This window comes from Stegodyphus dumicola, chromosome 1 (genome assembly GCF_044657685.1).
Source record: "Stegodyphus dumicola isolate Sdum_Otavi_A_Nest chromosome 1, ASM4465768v1".
NCBI lineage: Eukaryota > Metazoa > Arthropoda > Arachnida > Araneae > Eresidae > Stegodyphus > Stegodyphus dumicola.
In genome coordinates, this window is record NC_140768.1 from 295,074,323 (window position 1) to 295,093,623 (window position 19,301).

At 29.7% G+C, this 19,301-nt stretch overlaps 1 protein-coding gene across 1 annotated transcript in view; it reads left to right on the forward strand.

Moving 5' to 3' along the window:
- The first annotated feature begins 1,205 nt into the window (after positions 1 to 1,205).
- Positions 1,206 to 19,301, forward strand: part of LOC118196723 (gephyrin-like) — a 60,481-nt gene continuing 42,385 nt past the window's right edge. The window contains exons 1-8 of the mRNA XM_085808698.1: positions 1,206 to 1,361; positions 1,791 to 1,834; positions 3,027 to 3,078; positions 3,210 to 3,264; positions 7,927 to 8,010; positions 10,102 to 10,181; positions 11,628 to 11,694; positions 17,391 to 17,477. Coding sequence (XP_085664824.1) covers positions 1,795 to 1,834; positions 3,027 to 3,078; positions 3,210 to 3,264; positions 7,927 to 8,010; positions 10,102 to 10,181; positions 11,628 to 11,694; positions 17,391 to 17,477 — 465 coding nt within the window. The 5' untranslated portion in view covers positions 1,206 to 1,361; positions 1,791 to 1,794. The remainder of the gene's footprint in view (positions 1,362 to 1,790; positions 1,835 to 3,026; positions 3,079 to 3,209; positions 3,265 to 7,926; positions 8,011 to 10,101; positions 10,182 to 11,627; positions 11,695 to 17,390; positions 17,478 to 19,301) is intronic.

Below are 19,301 nucleotides of genomic sequence, written 5' to 3' on the forward strand. Positions count from 1 at the left end.
CAGAAATTTTCTTCTGAGCTCTGAAAATTTTTTCACAGTCGGTAACCAATTGAAAAATTTCCAATCGGCTTTTACTTTCACTTTCAACTCTTTTCTATAAAAGCATTCCACGTTTTCTGTTCAGAACCGTGCGAGCTCTCCATGGTGCAACATGCTTTTTCTCTCTCTACCTCATCTGCATCTAGGATGTTTTTCCTTCTTCAAGAAGTGGAATTCTTTTGGAATACCTTACAATTTCACGAGCTAGCTGTTTCTTATATTTCGAGGAGATTTCAATGGAATTGTTTATAGATGTCACCTATTGCAGATGGGGAAAAAGTCTATACTGGATCGCTGGAGACATCTCATCCAGATAGGTCACGCTATATTTTTTCCCACACCTAAATAAACTGGACATGAGCCATCCTTTTGTTTTCTCATTCAACAAAGATAGACACTGCAGACCGTTTTGGGTTTTCACTCTTCGCTAACCGAGATGAGCAGCAGCCACACTTTGCGTTTTCTATGAGCGCAATAATGGATTACGTGAGCAGCCATTTTGTTTCCCATCTCACCCAGATAGGTCATGTTGTATTTTGTTTCATGCACCTAGCCAATTTTGGACATGAGCCATCCTTTTTTTTTTTTTTTTTTTTTTTTTTTTTTTTTTTTTTTTTGTCTATCGAACCAAGATAGACTCTGGAGACAATTTTGTTTCTCAACGGAAAAGTAAATTTTCTGAATGGGTACCGGTGTTCGAATACTTTTGTGGCCGACTGTATGTATGTTTCTGGCATTGTGATAAAACAATGGTACCTAGATGTCGTAATCCTGCTGCGAATATGGGTATCTAAAATCCCTAAATAAAAATTTGTTTTATTATCGTATAAAGCAAATATAAAATTAAAATTTAATTAAGAAATTTTGATTGCAAAGAAATGCTCATTTTAAAATTATTTTGCGACACTGCTGTTGAACTGAATTTTATGGTTAAGTGCAAAGAACATGATATTTAATAATTAAAGGTAACACACAAAACGTTAAAAAAACGCCTTTTGGGCATAATTTGAAATCTGAAAACCTTTCAGACTTTTTTTATTTTATTTTATTCTGCTTAAAATGTGCGAGGGAAATTCAATGAAATGTTTAGGGAACTTTCTGAAGGAAAATCAAAAATCCCTGAGGGAAATGTTTTTCAAAGAAGGGAAATTTAAAAGTGTTTCTGCAATAATAATACTGCTGATAGCAGAAATCAGAAATGAACATGTATGTGTTTAATGTTGCACTTAATGCAGAAGAAATATATATCTAATACAAATTTCGTTGGGTGAAAAAGGAACATATAGTATATCTGCTCAAACATATTTAGTGAAAACACAAACGTAAGCAAAGCACTAGAAAAATATTTTAGAATTAAAGCTAAAAAACTGTTTTTTTTTTTTTTTTTTTTTTTTTTTTTGAACTCATTTAATTGATTGTTTATGATTTACCTGCTCTCGAACATAACAATAACAGTATATTTTGTGAAAGTAAATTTGATGAAAACGTTTAAAAAAAGAAACTAGGATTTGTATTATGTCGTGAATTTTAGTATTTCGCGATTTGAATTATATATTGACAATTAAAGTGATTTTATTTATTTATTTTATTTTATTTATTATTATTATTTTTGATAATTTGATACAATTGGTTACACAAGTGTGCGAAAGAATTTTTTTATATATGTTCATATATTTCCAATTAAGTTCAGTTTTCATATGTTATTGATAGTTGGTTTATGTTACCATAAAAGATGTCATTATTTATTTTAGATACATGGCTGATATAAAAGCAATCAATGTCGGAATTATTACAGGTTTGAAAAATTTATTTGTGTATTTCGTAATTTAACAGTAATTTTTTTAATGTAACTTTCTCCTTTTCATATATTAAATTAATTAAAGTAATGACTTTCACAAAATAATGCCTTTTTGTTTTGTTGTAAATTATCAGCCATCAACCATAAAAATTAAATATGAAACAATTTACTGAATATATTTGTAAACTTTTTTAGTTTTTCTTCCTTGTGTGTGTCTAATCTTTTTCCATGTTGTTCTGTACTGTACTATCGATGAACTTAAATGTATAGTTAAAATTACAAATGAAATTACAAATAATAAAATAATTCTGATTTACATGCTAAACTAAATAGGAACTGCTGTAAAGTTGAGTTCCTCTTTACTGTAATCTCAATGCAATTTAGAATATGATTAGGATTATTTTTTTTATTTCTCATACATTACCAATATTCATATTCATTTTTAATTTGTATTTTAAGGAAAAAGCTTTTACTTTAGAACAAAGCTCAGATATCTTCTTTGCAATCATAAACAATAACTGTAAATAGACTGGCAGCTAATTATCGCTTAGCTAAAATAATGCCTGAAACTGTGTAAGATTCCATAAGGCTGTTTATTTAAAACTTAGAAGGCACATTCTGTGCTTATTTCTCCTTCAACCACTTGTGATGAGATAACATTAGAGTAACCATAAGTCAAATGTAAAATTTATATTCAAATAAACTAATAGCTAAAGCTACACAGTCAGTTTAACATGAAGTTGGCTCAAAACTTCATCGGCATGGAATTCATCTACCAGTAATTATGACAGACCGAAGACAAGAACACTTATCTAAGATAGCAACCTAGTAATGTGGCCCCAAAGAGAGAACAGAACTACCTAATTTACAGTTTGGTAGGGAAATGGAAACAAGAATTGAGATTAAAGGTCTAAAATATGAAGTAACTGGCTAGTGAAAAATAATAGTTTTACCCTACCTCATAATTTGTGAATTGACCATAGAAATTACTCCAAGTGTGTAAATCATAGACATATTTACATGTGAAAATATTTTTTATATTCATCTTAAGTACAATTTATTTGTGCTGAAACATATATGTTACTTTGACAATTTTTGTTGCATCAAAATCATGTTTACAATTCTATGTGCACTTGAACATGTCTTTCATTTTATAAATAGCATGCAGTGTCTCATTATTTTTTTCTAGAAAATGATGCTGTCGGTTTCCATTTGGAAAAACTGTTGATCTCTGGAAAATAGTAACTTTTTTATTTCCATTAGTTTTTTTTATTTCATTAGTTAGTATATACTTCAAAAATGAACATTTACTTATTTTACTAATATGCTAGCTGCTTATCCACCATAACATATATTATTATGTGATATTTAGTTTCAGAATTTTGACAGTGAAACGGAATTGTACAGAAAATTATTCACAAATAAAGGTAAAATTTCTGTACTGACTTTTTTTTTTTTTTTAAATTTAATTTTGTTTTATTATTTAAGTGTGATGAATAAACATGTATGCATAAATATTTTCAAAGCTATTGTAAAACTAAAAGATTAAGCATTTTGGTCCTGATTTTTAGTCCATATTATGAAGAATTTGTGCATTCTGTTGCATAAATATTTGTATGTAATGTGATTAAAGTTTTACTGTTCTAAAATTGGATTTATAGATTTGCAGATTGCATTGCCAAATTCTGAAGATCTCATTTACAACAATAATATATGTGCTAATGTGTAAGGCATTTCATTAATTGGTAGTAATTTGAGACTGCTTTATTGAGAGATATAAGTAATTTGTCGTATGTAATGTTTAAAAGTCTAGAAAATGATATTATTAATTTTAATCATTTCTTAATCAAAAGTATCTTTCTTTTATATCATGCCTGAACACCATAAAATTAAGTTAATAAAATAAGTTATAAAATTAAATAATGCACTAAATTTATCAAGCATTTTTGACCAATATTGCATACCAAGCAGATCAATATTGCATCAACTGAACGTAGCAAAGACTTCACAAATATACATATTATATCTAGAAATCAAATCCAAGTCCATTTTACTCTATGAATTACACAATTCCAACCCTGGTGGTTGAATTTCATATTATAGTAGTTTTGTAAATATTTTATTTATATTTTTAGTCTTTGAGTATTGTTGTAATGTTATGTATTCTTTGTATTGGATCTACCAGAAAATTCTGTGCATTTTGAAAGTGAAAGAAAATAATAATTTTTTTCATATCTTTAATAATATTTATTGTATAATACAATTTCCATGCTTACTTATAACCTCTTGCCAGTGTGATCGCAATTTGTAGATAACATTTTTAAAAACTGTCTTGTCCTTAGAGGTGAAGAACTCAAGTAGTGCTTGGCTGACATCTGCTTCCATTTTGAATTTTTTCCCCTTCAAAGCGCTGAGAGATACAAGGGATAATCAGAAAGTTCTAGGTTTGGGATGTGGCAGAATTTTTTAGCCTAGCTCTGCGATTTTCTGATGAGTTACCAAAGCAGTAGGTTGTCTGGCATTATCACGATGGGCTTGCTATTGAACATCACTGGTCTCTTTTCTTTGACTGCTTTGTTTCAATGGCCCATTTGCTGAAAGTATCTCTCTGAATTGAGCTTTATTTTTAGGTTTTAAAACATCATAATGTATTGCTCCTTGGAGGTCCCACTATACACTCAGTACTCTCTTATTCAGGCTCAAACTTGTTTTAGAGAAGGCAGATTGTCCAGCTCACAGTATGCTCTTTTCCTAACAGTGTTTACATGATTAATTCACTTTTCATCCCCAGTTATCATCTGGTGCAAAATGCCCCCCCCCGAGCAAGTAAATAGAAATATGCATATGATGACTCGATCGTACGAATTTTTTTGACTTAATTCATGAGCTATCCATCTAGAATATTTATGAATGTTTGGTTTATATATATATCAATATGGTTTGAAAAGGTTTGTTGAGCTGAATTAATTATCTGTACAGACTCTGATGTTTTCAAAAAAGGATCTTGCTTTGTCATGATATTCATAATATCAACATCAAAGATGGTTGCTCAGAGCGTGGCATATCATCTAGGTTGAAATCACCCTGTTTCTGGTTTTTCGAATTATATCCTGCACATTTTACTTGAATCTGCATTTCCATTAAAAATTGTCTCTAAATTTTAACTAGTTCTGTAGCATTTCTTGCTTGTTTGAATTCATACAAAATATAATATTGTAAATGAACTTTATTGGTAGCCATGTTTATATCATTGCTTCTCACTGAATAATGACATGAAATACTTTTGTTTCAGTTTTAGAACAATGGATGTATTAAATGCAGTAATAACAAGAGACAGCCACATATGTCTCAAATACGTGTTGAAACTTGAAATTATTGGACAGAACTTTTCAGTATACTTAATATTTATTTGTTGCATTTTATGTAATAATTTTTGCATGTATGTTTGTTTAATTGTACTTTTGGCCATGTATTTTGTTTATAAGTGTTTATTTTGAATTGTAAATTTTGTGTTTCTGCATCGATTATTGTTTAAATTACAAAAATAGCTCATTTAGAAGCCAAGAGTTAGGTAAAAGTCTTGTGATGGGCCTTTTTGTCAATGTGCAACATGAATATGGCCCAATTTCCTTTAGAAATTCTCCTATGAAGGTCTCTATCTCTTCCACTGAGCAGATAGCTGTCGTGTGCTTTGCTCAGTAACCCTCCACAATTATGACTCTGAAAGTCACTCAGTTACTTCAAAAGTTCATTTTGGTTCAAAGAGTCATGAATTTGAAATTATGCTTTATAATTTACTGAGTCATATTGTTAATTTGTGATATTTCTTGTATGTTTAAGGGGAATTTTGCCTTATTCCTGTATTCTCATTAAGCTATTATTTACTGCTGTTTATTTTGCTTTGTGCTGCTAATTATTGCTATAAATTGTCAATTTTACCCTGCTTATCTAGTGTGGATATCCACAAACCCATAGTCTGCAACCGTCTGTAGCTTATAGCAATGGTCTCATACTGGCAGCCCCCAAAGCAACAGCTCATGAATATATTTCTATTATGTATTTATTGCAAATAGAGGGGTGCAAAGAATTCAAGATTTCAGTTATTTAAAATCCAAAATCTCATTACCCTTAAAAATGAACATAAAGAATGCACCAGAAAACAAAATCTGTAAATTTAATTTACAATGTGATATAAATCTCATTCATAGAATTTGAAGATGTAGATTTTATTAACTTTTATTTGTACGTGTAAAAAATAAATTCAGTCAATTGTGAATTTTTGACTGAGAATAAGCACTTTGAGAATACATTTATATGTGAACAGCTTTCTGTCACAGTTAAAAATTAATGAGAAAAAAACCTGATTGACAGACGATTATCTACAATCTGTTACAAATAATTTTTCTCCAAGGCTACTACAAATAATTTTTCTCCAAGGCTACATTCTTTATCAGAATTCAAATGCTGTCAAGCTGTCATAAGAAATAAAGAAACTTCTAATTATTTACATACAAACATACATATTTTTATTTATGCATCGAAGAAAAATATGGTAAATTAGAGATAGAAAGTAGGTTGCCATTTATTTCTCTCAAGTTTCCGTTCCACTTGGAAAGTTATCCCTGAAAATAAAAAGTAGAAACATTTTCATTTTGTTTTTAGTTTAAATTAAATTAGGTTATTTAATGATTAATTTGCTGTGTCAGAATTATTTTAAATAAATGTCATTCTGAAGATTTAATATTTAGCTGTTAGCATATTTGAATTACAAACTATGCCAATAAAAGTACCAAATTTTAGAATTCAGATAGAAAATATAAATTTGATTTTTTTCCCCTTTGTGATATTATTATTATTGTTTACATACGGTTTGATAAATGTTTAGTAATCAAAATTTTTAAAAATATTTTTATTTTGTTAAAAAAAAAAAAAAAAAAGAATTGGCCCATCAGCTGCTTTCAGATTGTGCATTTGGCCCACATGCAATTTGAGTTTGAAACCACTGACTTAAAATGCAATGAAATGTATGCAATGAAAAAAAAAAAAAAAAAAAAAAAAAAAAAAGATTAATTGCTGCATGTAGTAAAAGCAGTTCTTCAAGCTTAATTTTCATGCTCTGGTTGGAGGGACTTAATTCTTTCACTATATGTTATTTAATTTAGGTAAAGTTAGGGCAGAAGGGAGGTAATTTTTTAACTGACTTCTGATTATAAAGAAATTTGAACAGGTTTTGTTTATTGGAATTTGATATAGTATATATAAACATGTATGAATTGCATACATGTTAGTTTGAATATTAATAGTTGATAAAATTCTGTATTTGCTATCACCTGAACCTGTGTTATAGTTTAAACTTCTCAGGTTATTAATATTGTTGCGTACTGGTTCGTAATAAATTGAATGCACAAGGCCAATGAAGAGTGAATAAAATTTATTATTATCACAACAAATAAAAAATAAATAAATGTTGTGATAATAAATTTATTATTATCACAACAAAATGCTTAAATTTCCTTAGAGATATTCATACAACATTCCAATATCTCACAGTAGTTATCTTTTAAACTACTAAAACGTTCAGCAGAACTTAATTCAAAACAGAGAAAGCTAACCCGATTTTACCGTGAATTCACTTCAGTAAACAACAACAATTTTCTAAACAACCCTTTAAACAGCTACTAAAACACTGAACTGAGATGTTTTCCTCTAGCTTTTTATAAGCTTTTTAAATGCATGAGACACTTCTCGTAGCTTCTCGATTTTTCTGGATATTAAAAGAGTTCAATTACAAGACATCTATTTATTAAATGCATGTGCTCATGTATTTTTAATTTTTGTGGTGTAGTTTTCTCTTCAAATAAGTCTTGTTCTGCATTGCACAATAATATAAAACATTTTTAATTAATTCTTTTTCAAAATAGCTAAATCAATACTAAAACTGTAACAATATATAATTTATGGTTATGAATGCTATCAATAGTTATATAATCCATGTATTATGAGTTTTGTCACAATTTTATTATTTACTCTATTTCTATTTATTTTGTGAAATTTTTTTCTTTATTATAAGAATTACTATATTGTTTTAGCACCTTTTGACAGAATGGTGTAAAAAGAAAACTGAACTCATTTTGGTTGTTGGTTGCACATTAACTGATGAAAGCATGCTTGAGGTATATTTATTTATACATAACTATTACATGAAATGTTATTCTATTATTTACATAAAATTTTCTCATAGATAAAATTGTTCATTTCAAACCCCCCCTTTTTTTTTCTTTCTTTCTTTTTTTCTTTTTTTAAATACAGCTGAGAAACTTTTTGGGGACTGGATTTGGTATTATTACTATAAAAAGTTGGGGTAACGTTAAATATTGACTAAAATCATAATTAACTTTTTGTAAGTGCAAATTTATTGAAGACATAGAGGATTTGAAAATTAGATTTTTTGCACCTCGGAGTTCTTTCACAATAGCCAACCCATGTATGTGCATGCCACTAAGTAATTGAATGTGTATGATCAAACAATGTTCACAAATGTAAAAGTGTAAATATCAGTGTATAGAATTTTTTATCCCCATCAGAATTTTTTTAATTCATCATTTTATTATTATTAATGAACAGAACAGTGCTTGTGAGCAGTAATGATAGCCAAGTAAATGTTTTTCACTAATTTACAAAATAACTATAGCTTGGCTATTTTTTGTGGAGCTGTAGATAAATTGAAAAGTACCAACAGTTTTAATGTTTCATATCCTCAGAAATGCATTGCATTTTGGGCATAAGCAATCAATAATGATTATTGTAATATTTATTCCAGAATTTCAAGTAGTAAAATTAGGAAAATTCTAAAGATTCTGTAGTAAGTGAGATAAAACATTAATAAAATAAGCAGTTCAAGACTATTAATTTCATTTTGGCATTTTGCATTGATTCACTATAAATGTCAGTTCACTTTTCAAATTGTTGCCTATATTATATTTATTAATTAATTAGAGCCTAATTAGAGCCCTATATTATATTTAAAGAAATTAAGTAATAAAGAATTTGCATAAGTGTATGTATGTTTCTCGCATTGTGATAAAACAACAGTATTTAGAGCCATTAAATTTTGAATAACATACATTTCCACCTGAATATGAGCATCTGGAAGCCCAAATTTGGAAAAAAATTTTTTTTTTTTTTTTTTTTTTTTTTTTTTTTTTCATATTTTGTAAAACTTAAGTGAATTTTTGGTTAACAAACTCAATGATTTAAGAGCAAGCAATAGCAGCACTGTACAGGAAAAAAAAAAAAAAAAAAATTTATCTTCAGCGTGCGAGACTGTACATCGGAAATTCTAAAGATATGCTCATTTTAAAATTATTTTGCCATATTGCTGTTAAACTGAATTTTATGGTTTAAGTTCGAAGAACTTGAAACTGTTAGACCATTCATATTCAATTACTTACTTGGCGTGTGCATGCATGGGTTGGCTATTGTGAAAAATACACTAAACTCATGGCAATACTACCAGATGTGGAAATTTGGGATGCAAATAATGTGAAATTGCAAAATCTTTTATGTCTTAAATAAAATTTTAAAATGTTAGTCAAGCATTGCCTCGTATAAAAACACATCATTGTATTTTCAATAAATTCATGTGAAATGTGAATAACTTACATTTACTTTGAATTCTTGTATTCAGCTTTCAGTATGTAGGAAAACACATAAAAGCAGGTGAAATCATCAAAACCAGTAAATAAATTTAACTTGTTACTTAAAGTTGAGCCACCCTGTGGGAAATATTTATTTGTAGAGAATCTTTTAATTCTTGGCTGGGTGATTGCAAATACTTTATAAAATGCTGATGTGATTATTGTTATCAGCCTACAAGTGTACAAGTTATGAATTAAGTCATTCTTGAAAATATCTCCTTCTAAAAAAATGGAAGAGCAAGATCTTTAATATAGTTTTCAGGAATATAAATGAAATGGAGACAAATGGAACTATTCAATTTGTTCCACTTGTTTTCATTTCATTGCAGTAAACATGTGAATTATTATTCAGACATTGATACTATAATGATATCCCCCCCCCCCATTTACAAACACCTAAAACTTTTTGCAAAATCAAAAACCTAAAACGTGCTACAGTTATAGTATATGTTTTAGGTTTAAAAATAGTTTTCTCCGTCCTTTTTTTAAAATTATTTTAAGAATAACTACTTAGAATTATGACTTCTAATTACCACATACAGTTTCCTTTCATGTAATTTCTTTTAGGTGAGTCAAAACCTAAAAGAAGACATGCCACATCTAGCTATGTTAGGGAGCTCAAAATCAGAGTATCAAGTTTTTCAGAGGTTTGTTATTTTATACTACTATTGTTATCATGAGCAATACAGTAATTTTTCTGATTCAGTTTGATTTCTGAGTTTGATCTAGTTGAAATTAAGCCAGATTAATGTCATTTTGTAGACTGAACAAAATGTATTTTTTAAACAAAATAAATAATTTTAATTTTATGAAATAGTATACTATTCATAAAATTAAAATAGTATACTTTTTATTTTATTTTTAATATAATTAATATTCATTAGTCTTTTACACGCAGTATTGTGTATACCAATTTTGAAAGGGAGAACACTTAATTTATATAAATCATTTTTACTTGTGAAATTTCTTTCATACAGTATAGGATTTGGAGAAACAACATCAAATCATAGTGTAATTACAAAACCATAACTGAAATACTATGTAAATCCTTAAACAAAGACAAAAAGATAAAGGTATGTTGCCTCAAATTCTGTATTTGAGATTTCTAAATCTACACATCACGTTTATATTTTCTGAAGTATATCTTTATCTTACTCTGACTTACTGAGACAATGTAAAACGCTCAGTTAACTTCATCGTGATTTTGAAAGTGTTTCACATTTCTCAGAAGTTTTATTCCCCAATTTGTCATCATTATAAAGTTGCCTTTTACAATAGTGCTCCCAGTAGGCAAAGAAGTTGCCTAATAACAGTAATTCACCTAATTTAATGCACCTTTATTTACCTTATTTTACACCATTATGAGCTGTTAAGTTAAAAAAATAAATCAACTCATGAAATTAATCAAAAACCGCACTGCAATGTTTAGAGACATTAATTGTTAAACTTTAATTGTTTGGAACATTAATTGTTGCTTTGACATTGTTAAACATTAGTATACACACATACAGTACTTTAACCACTTGCGCTAAAAAGACGTGCCACGCACGTCGAGATGCTTTTGTCTCAAACCGCACGCGAAAATGAAAATAACGTGGTGCACACGTCACCTAACAATGAGACTGTTTATTTCTCAAGTTAACAGCTCTAGATTGCACTCGCAGGTGCGAAGAGATGTAAATGAGACACTTTACCGCTTGTTATATTGTATCGCACGGCACCAATACTGTGAAGTTTAGTCATAGCGCAAGTGGTTAAATTAGATATAAATGTCAGAGCAGAAAACTCGCATTTGTTACTAAATTATAATAACAAATTGCAACAAAATCAGTGCAAAATAATGAACATTCACTTATTCTCACAAATAGGGAAATATTCATCTATAATTTCACGTAGGAGGAGGGAAAAGGGGAATCCCTTTGAGTTTGATCAACTGCCTGCATCCATGGCACATATTGCCTTTTCTAATATATCTACATATACCTTTTTTTCTTCTGTATATATAACAAATTTAAATTATAAATATACTTTCAAAATACTTGTTTTAGTAATACAGATTAACTAAATAACAAAGTTTCATATTTTCCCTCTAGTTGTTGTTACTATGTAAAAGAGAAAAGCTTAATTGTCAAAATGGCTTTGAGTTTGGATAACTATGAGGTAACTTTAAAAATGTTTTATTTTTTGAATTTCTTTTCTTCTTCTCTATGATACTACTGTTTAAAAAATCAGTATAATATCTTTTAAATACTACTACATGTTATTTGTAAATGGAACTAAAGCAAATCTACAGTTTTTATCGTAATAAAGAAATTGCTATTGAGTGCTATCGAGAAAGAAGTGCTATTGAGTTTTAGTTAAGTAAAACAGCTTTATTAAAATAATCAGCTGGGTGCACTATGCATGGATTCATGTAATACTTGACAGAAACATTTTTACAGTATTTGAAACTGCTGCAGATCAGAAATTGCAGCATGTTGAACTATCATTTTATGCATATCATATAGTGATATTTGTCTAATAAATTTTAAAAGAGTATTCTCCCTTTGTATCTCACATGAGGTTTCAAAATTAAGAATATTGATATGAACCATATTCACATAAGAAAGCATGCCACCCACATAAAATTACAAAGAAATAACAAGTGTGCATCATGAGGCAGAATTTAACAGTGTAATTACAGGATACAGTTTCAAAAGAGCCAAAGTTTCAGTTATTCACAGTAGTATATTCCTGAAACCAATGCCTCAAGGACTTTCAAACATTTTCACAGATACCTGTAGTTCCATGGACATTATTAATTACAATGCTAATTTTTGTCATGTCAAAAGTAATGGGCATTTCATACACAATGACACTGAAAGTCCCCTTTAGTAGGAAATGAATACTAGGTATATCTAGTGAATGTGGAAGCCATGTGAAGTCCATGTGTCTGTTGTCATCAGCTAACTCCTACCCAAAGTGTATGTCTGGCAACAGAACATTTGAAAAAAAGTGCATGTGCTCTAAGTGATGTCACAAAATTTAATGGAGATGCCTCAAGTGCTGATCTGGATTATTGCTGTATAGTGCCATTTATTGCTTCTGATCCAGATTTTCAAGGTGCATACGGTTCATGTCAGTGTACAGAATATATTCTTGGACTGTATTTAAGTTTGTTATCTGAGTTAGGATTCTTCCTTCAAATAATGAAGGAATAAGCATGAATCTAGAAGGAGGTATATCCATTCTAAATTCTGCATTAACCCAATTAAAAGCACTTATTTCTTAGGTGCATTAAAACCTCAGATCATGAATGCCTCACTTTGTCTACATTTTGGTTCACAAACAAATTATTTGAAGAAAAAACACCTTGGATGACAAATGGTGTCTTGAATTATGAACATTCAAGTTGGCAACATATGAGTTTTTTCAAAAATGTTTTTAAGTAACCTGTGCCACATAATTAACATTAAAGCTCTCTGGAAATGTTACTTAAATATTTTCCTTTGTTTTTCTCATAAATAAAGCCTACCATCAAGTCACTTCCAAATCATGACTTTGCGCTGAAGGCCAGATTTTGACCTGTATGGCTAGATTAGGTAGTAAGCAGAGATTTTGAGCACTATGAAACTGATTCATGTAATACTTGGCAGAAACGTTTATACAGTATTTGAAACTGCTGCAGATCTGAAATTGCAGCATGTTGAACTATCATTTTATGCATATCATATAGTTATATTTGTCTAATAAATTTTAAAAGAGTATTCTCCCTTTGTATCTCACATGAGGTTTCAAAATTAAGAATATTGATATGAACCATATTCACATAAGAAAGCATGCCACCTACATAAAATTACAAAGAAATAACAAGTGTGCATCATGAGGCAGAATTTAACAGTGTAATTACAGGATACAGTTTCAAAAGAGCCAAAGTTTCAGTTATTCACAGTAGTATATTCCTGAAACCAATGCCTCAAGGACTTTCAAACATTTTCACAGATACCTGTAGTTCCATGGACATTATCCATTACAATGCTAATTTTTGTCATGTCAAAAGTAATGGGCATTTCATACACAATGACACTGAAAGTCCCCTTTAGTAGGAAATGAATACTAGGTATATCTAGTGAATGTGGAAGCCATGTGAAGTCCATGTGTCTGTTGTCATCAGCTAACTCCTACCCAAAGTGTATGTCTGGCAACAGAACATTTGAAAAAAAAGTGCATGTGCTCTAAGTGATGTCACAAAATTTAATGGAGAAGCCTCAAGTGCTGATCTGGATTATTGCTGTATAGTGCCATTTATTGCTTCTGATCCCGATTTTCAAGGTGCATACGGTTCATGTCAGTGTACAGAATATATTCTTGGACTGTATTTAAGTTTGTTATCTGAGTTAGGATTCTTCCTTCAAATAATGAAGGAATAGGCATGAATCTAGAAGGAGGTATATCCATTCTAAATTCTGCATTAACCCAATTAAAAGCACTTATTTCTTAGGTGCATTAAGACCTCAGATCATGAATGCCTCACTTTGTCTACATTTTGGTTCACAAACAAATTATTTGAAGAAAAAACACCTTGGATGACAAATGGTGTCTTGAATTATGAACATTCAAGTTGGCAACATATGATTTTTTTCAAAAATGTTTTTAAGTAACCTGTGCCACATAATTAACATTAAAGCTCTCTGGAAATGTTACTTAAATATTTTCCTTTGTTTTTCTCATAAATAAAGCCTAGCATCAAGTCACTTCCAAATCATGACTTTGCGCTGAAGGCCAGATTTTGACCTGTATGGCTAGATTAGGTAGTAAGCAGAGATTTTGAGCACTATGAAACTGATTCATGTAATACTTGGCAGAAACGTTTATACAGTATTTGAAACTGCTGCAGATCAGAAATTGCAGCATGTTGAACTATCATTTTATGCATATCATATAGTGATATTTGTCTAATAAATTTTAAAAGAGTATTCTCCCTTTGTATCTCACATGAGGTTTCAAAATTAAGAATATTGATATGAACCATATTCACATAAGAAAGCATGCCACCCACATAAAATTACAAAGAAATAACAAGTGTGCATCATGAGGCAGAATTTAACAGTGTAATTACAGGATACAGTTTCAAAAGAGCCAAAGTTTCAGTTATTCACAGTAGTATATTCCTGAAACCAATGCCTCAAGGACTTTCAAACATTTTCACAGATACCTGTAGTTCCATGGACATTATTAATTACAATGCTAATTTTTGTCATGTCAAAAGTAATGGGCATTTCATACACAATGACACTGAAAGTCCCCTTTAGTAGGAAATGAATACTAGGTATATCTAGTGAATGTGGAAGCCATGTGAAGTCCATGTGTCTGTTGTCATCAGCTAACTCCTACCCAAAGTGTATGTCTGGCAACAGAACATTTGAAAAAAAGTGCATGTGCTCTAAGTGATGTCACAAAATTTAATGGAGATGCCTCAAGTGCTGATCTGGATTATTGCTGTATAGTGCCATTTATTGCTTCTGATCCAGATTTTCAAGGTGCATACGGTTCATGTCAGTGTACAGAATATATTCTTGGACTGTATTTAAGTTTGTTATCTGAGTTAGGATTCTTCCTTCAAATAATGAAGGAATAAGCATGAATCTAGAAGGAGGTATATCCATTCTAAATTCTGCATTAACCCAATTAAAAGCACTTATTTCTTAGGTGCATTAAAACCTCAGATCATGAATGCCTCACTTTGTCTACATTTTGGTTCACAAACAAATTATTTGAAGAAAAAACACCTTGGATGACAAATGGTGTCTTGAATTATGAACATTCAAGTTGGCAACATATGAGTTTTTTCAAAAATGTTTTTAAGTAACCTGTGCCACATAATTAACATTAAAGCTCTCTGAAAATGTTACTTAAATATTTTCCTTTGTTTTTCTCATAAATAAAGCCTAGCATCAAGTCACTTCCAAATCATGACTTTGCGCTGAAGGCCAGATTTTGACCTGTATGGCTAGATTAGGTAGTAAGCAGAGATTTTGAGCACTATGAAACTGAGAAAGTTTTTTTATCTATGATTTTGTGTCTGTAGTTAAAACTATGTGCTGAAGTTTACAATAAAAATAGGGAAAATTTTAAGAGAACCAAAAAAAAAAAAAAAAAAGTCTGACGAAGAAGAACTACAACTACTTCAGAAACAGTAACACAAAACGGTTGTAGAAGAATTGTCTTCAGAAAAGGAAAAAATAGAATAATGATCCTAGTTCTCTGATGACTGAAATTAGGGTAAGATGTAAAGTTTTCATGTAACTATGTCACCTTGATAAAAAATAGAAAACTAAAACAAAAGCATGCATTTCCAAAGACAACATCATACTTTATACTTACAGAGGCCAAATGAATCTCAAGCAGAGTCATGTCACTTAGAGACAAAGATAAAAAAAAAAATGCCACCTAAAGACCTTTGTTAAAGGAAATTTCACATCCAAACAGTAACACCTTCATTTTTTACTAATCTCATCTCCTTTTTACTTTCTCCTTTGTTTAAACTCAGTAAAATTAAGTTTTTATATATTTTACCTGCCTTATATTGTATTGTACTTTTTTTGGGTGTGTTTGTGTGTGTGTGTGCATATATACATTTAGTGATTTCCATCAGTTTGGGGTTAGGAACTTGCACAGAAGGTATTGTTGCAAAGTTTAAATAAGTAATTGTCTGTGATTTTAGGAGTATTTTGGTTAATGAACAGTCATCAGGAACAAATTAAGTTCATTAACCAAGATTTCACTGTATTACTTTTATTATTATTTTGCTTATATCCCTGTAGCAGCTAACCCAGTTTTATTTTGCCAGCCCTGTGCTTTGCACACTCAAACTTTGTGCATCAAATTAAACTAGCACTTCTGTAGATAATATATATTTTTGGATTTGGGACCTACATCTATTCTTATACAACTGTTATCAAGAAATAGTTATTTCTGTAACTTAAAATTTTCTAGTAAGACTTCCTGTTATACTTCCATACACTGTTGAACAGTTAGCATCAAATAATTTTTTTCATTGTATTTTAATTCTTGAAGGCTGTATGCTAAAATGTGCATAGACATTTCACATTTTCTAGTGCATAATTTATTTTTTGGATTATTTCTTGATTTAACTGCTTGCAGCTGTTTTTTTTTTTTTTTTCGACCCTTGTCATTGCAAAGATGTAAATAGTCATCCATTAGCTATCGTATCTTGTTATCTCAGTTGTTAATGAATAAAATTTCAGTTATTTTATGACTTGCTATTACTAGATCTGTCTCTTTAAAAAAAAAGAGAGAGAGAGAGAGAGAAACTGAATGAAATTAAAATAGAAAAGTAGCTTTCTTTGCTTTATATTATATGTAGATCTCGTAAAGAATAATCTCTTAGAATCCCTTGTATTAATTTGTGTTCTGATTCACAAATGCTCAGGGTCAGTGTAAATGATGTAATCATCCAGATGGCTTAATTTAGGAGTAGCAAAATTTCATGGGCAACAGGTGGCAGAAATAGCTGAGATTGTGCTGGGTGGCAAAAGCTTAACATCAGCTTTGCATATGCCGATTCTTAAAATCTTTGATTTTGAAACACTGATTGTTTTTTACACCTTTGTAGGTACTCATTCAGAAGTCAAACAACAAATTTGTATCGTATGTTTTTTAAGTACTCAGATAACATAACACCTTTGTAGGTGTTATGTTATCTGAGTACTTGTATATAATGTTTCAGTTGATAACTGTTTTGCAGTTTATTTAACTTTCCTCTTTAGCATTATTTACTATTTGCAAATCAATAATAATGAAAAAATCTGTGTTCTTTAACTCTATTTTATTAATTCTTTTAATTTAATTTCCAGCTTTACTTTGAAAAATTAGCTTCTGGTCTTCTGAATGCTGTGAAAGAAATACAGACTAAAAGCTTTCCTTCATCTCTTTCTTTCCAAGTGAGTTTTTAAGTTAATTAACAGAATTTAGGGTATAAACTCAAGAATTTAAATTTTGCATAAATACTTTCAGCTATTCAAAAAACATTTTATTAAGACTGTGGTATCTGTAATAAGTGTTTATGAGATAGCATGCACCTAATGATTTCTGTTTTAAAATTTCCAACATTTTTAATATTTAAGTTGTTATCATCAGTCAATATAGTTCGAGTTAGGTGAGGGCTTCAGAATATATATAAAACTAATAAAAGTATTTGAATAATAAAACATATCTTGAAGGTGTTAAGTAACAAAGCATGAAATTTTGTTTCATTAAGGTAACTGGTGCAAATCATTTATGGTTTGACTGTTGGAATTTTTAAATTGTATGTGATATTCAAGGATATTGTAACAATCCACTTAATGCTTTAACTAAAAAGCTCATTAGCAGCCAAGCAATGAAATCACTTAACATTAGTAATTTGACCCAAGTTCAAATCTGGGTGAACAGGCTGGCTGCAAGAGAGTTATAGTGGTTTTCCTCATGTGAAATGAGTACAGGCCAGTTTAGCTTGAAACATTTCCATAAATGCATCTGTTTCCTTAGGCAGTTGGCCCTAACATGTTTTGTCATGATCTAAATAATCCTCTAACTAAAGGTGATATGCTAAGCATCTGATGATTTAGTAGCAAGGGTAAGCATTGTGTTTCATAATTATATTATGTACAGAATATTCTGATAGTTTAGAGGTATTTGTAGACAAAATTTCTTACCACTTTGTTAATTTTTTTTGATTAAATTATATAAATATGTAATTATCTGAAGTCTTCAGAAACAGATTTTTTAATGTATAGCTTGGATAAGTAAAATATGTTTATAGATTGCATAAGGTATGTTATACATCACATCTCTTTATTTTTTATTGTCCTATATTTCAGACATTTCAATAATATTACTATGGAAATTTTTATTTTAAATAAATATTTGTGGATGATGAATAAAATGTTTTAAAATATACATATTTAGAAATTAAAATGTATATTTTTCAAGAGCTGCTGTAATAACAAACTGCATTATAAAATGTTATTTAATTGTCAAATTATTCAATGCACACTAACTTACTCTATTACACGTTATCAGCATATTCAGTTGTTATGAATTATTACAGTCAGAGCTATGTTAACATGTTTTAACATCTAAGGCAACTATTAAAATTACATCCCCTTAGCAATTTTTTACTTTTATGTTATTATTTATTATATATAAATTTTGTGTATCTAATTTTTTATCTGAGCTAACTCCAGCAAAGCTGTGCTATCAATTTTGATTTTCAATAACAAATTCATTTCTTGGGTTACACCAAGCATATTAGCAATGTTATTCAATGCAGTTTAATTATCCACATTAATGGGATATAAAATGTTAAGTCTGCATTTTATATTTAATTTGTATAAACTTAGAATTAACCAGAAACAATAAAATACTGTAGCTTTGTACTGTAATGTAACTAAACAGTAGTTTTGTACTTCACTTCATTAACCATTTCTTAAAATTTGCAGATATCTCTGTTTTCATATTTATGGAATATTTAATTTGTAAATTAGAGGTATTCATGCTTAGTAAAATAGTGCCTTTAAATCAAGAATTCCCAATAATGAACAAATTCTGTTTATCAGCTATTGCATTTATGTAGCTTTAGCTCAATAACTGAGCTTAGCCCATAGTTTGTTGTTTTCTTTGAATACCTTGGTTGCTACCTTGGGTGCTGTTGATCGAAGCTAAGATGATGCAATGCAAATAGTTTTTATTCTTACCTTAATAATCCAGCATGGTTCTTTGAATTT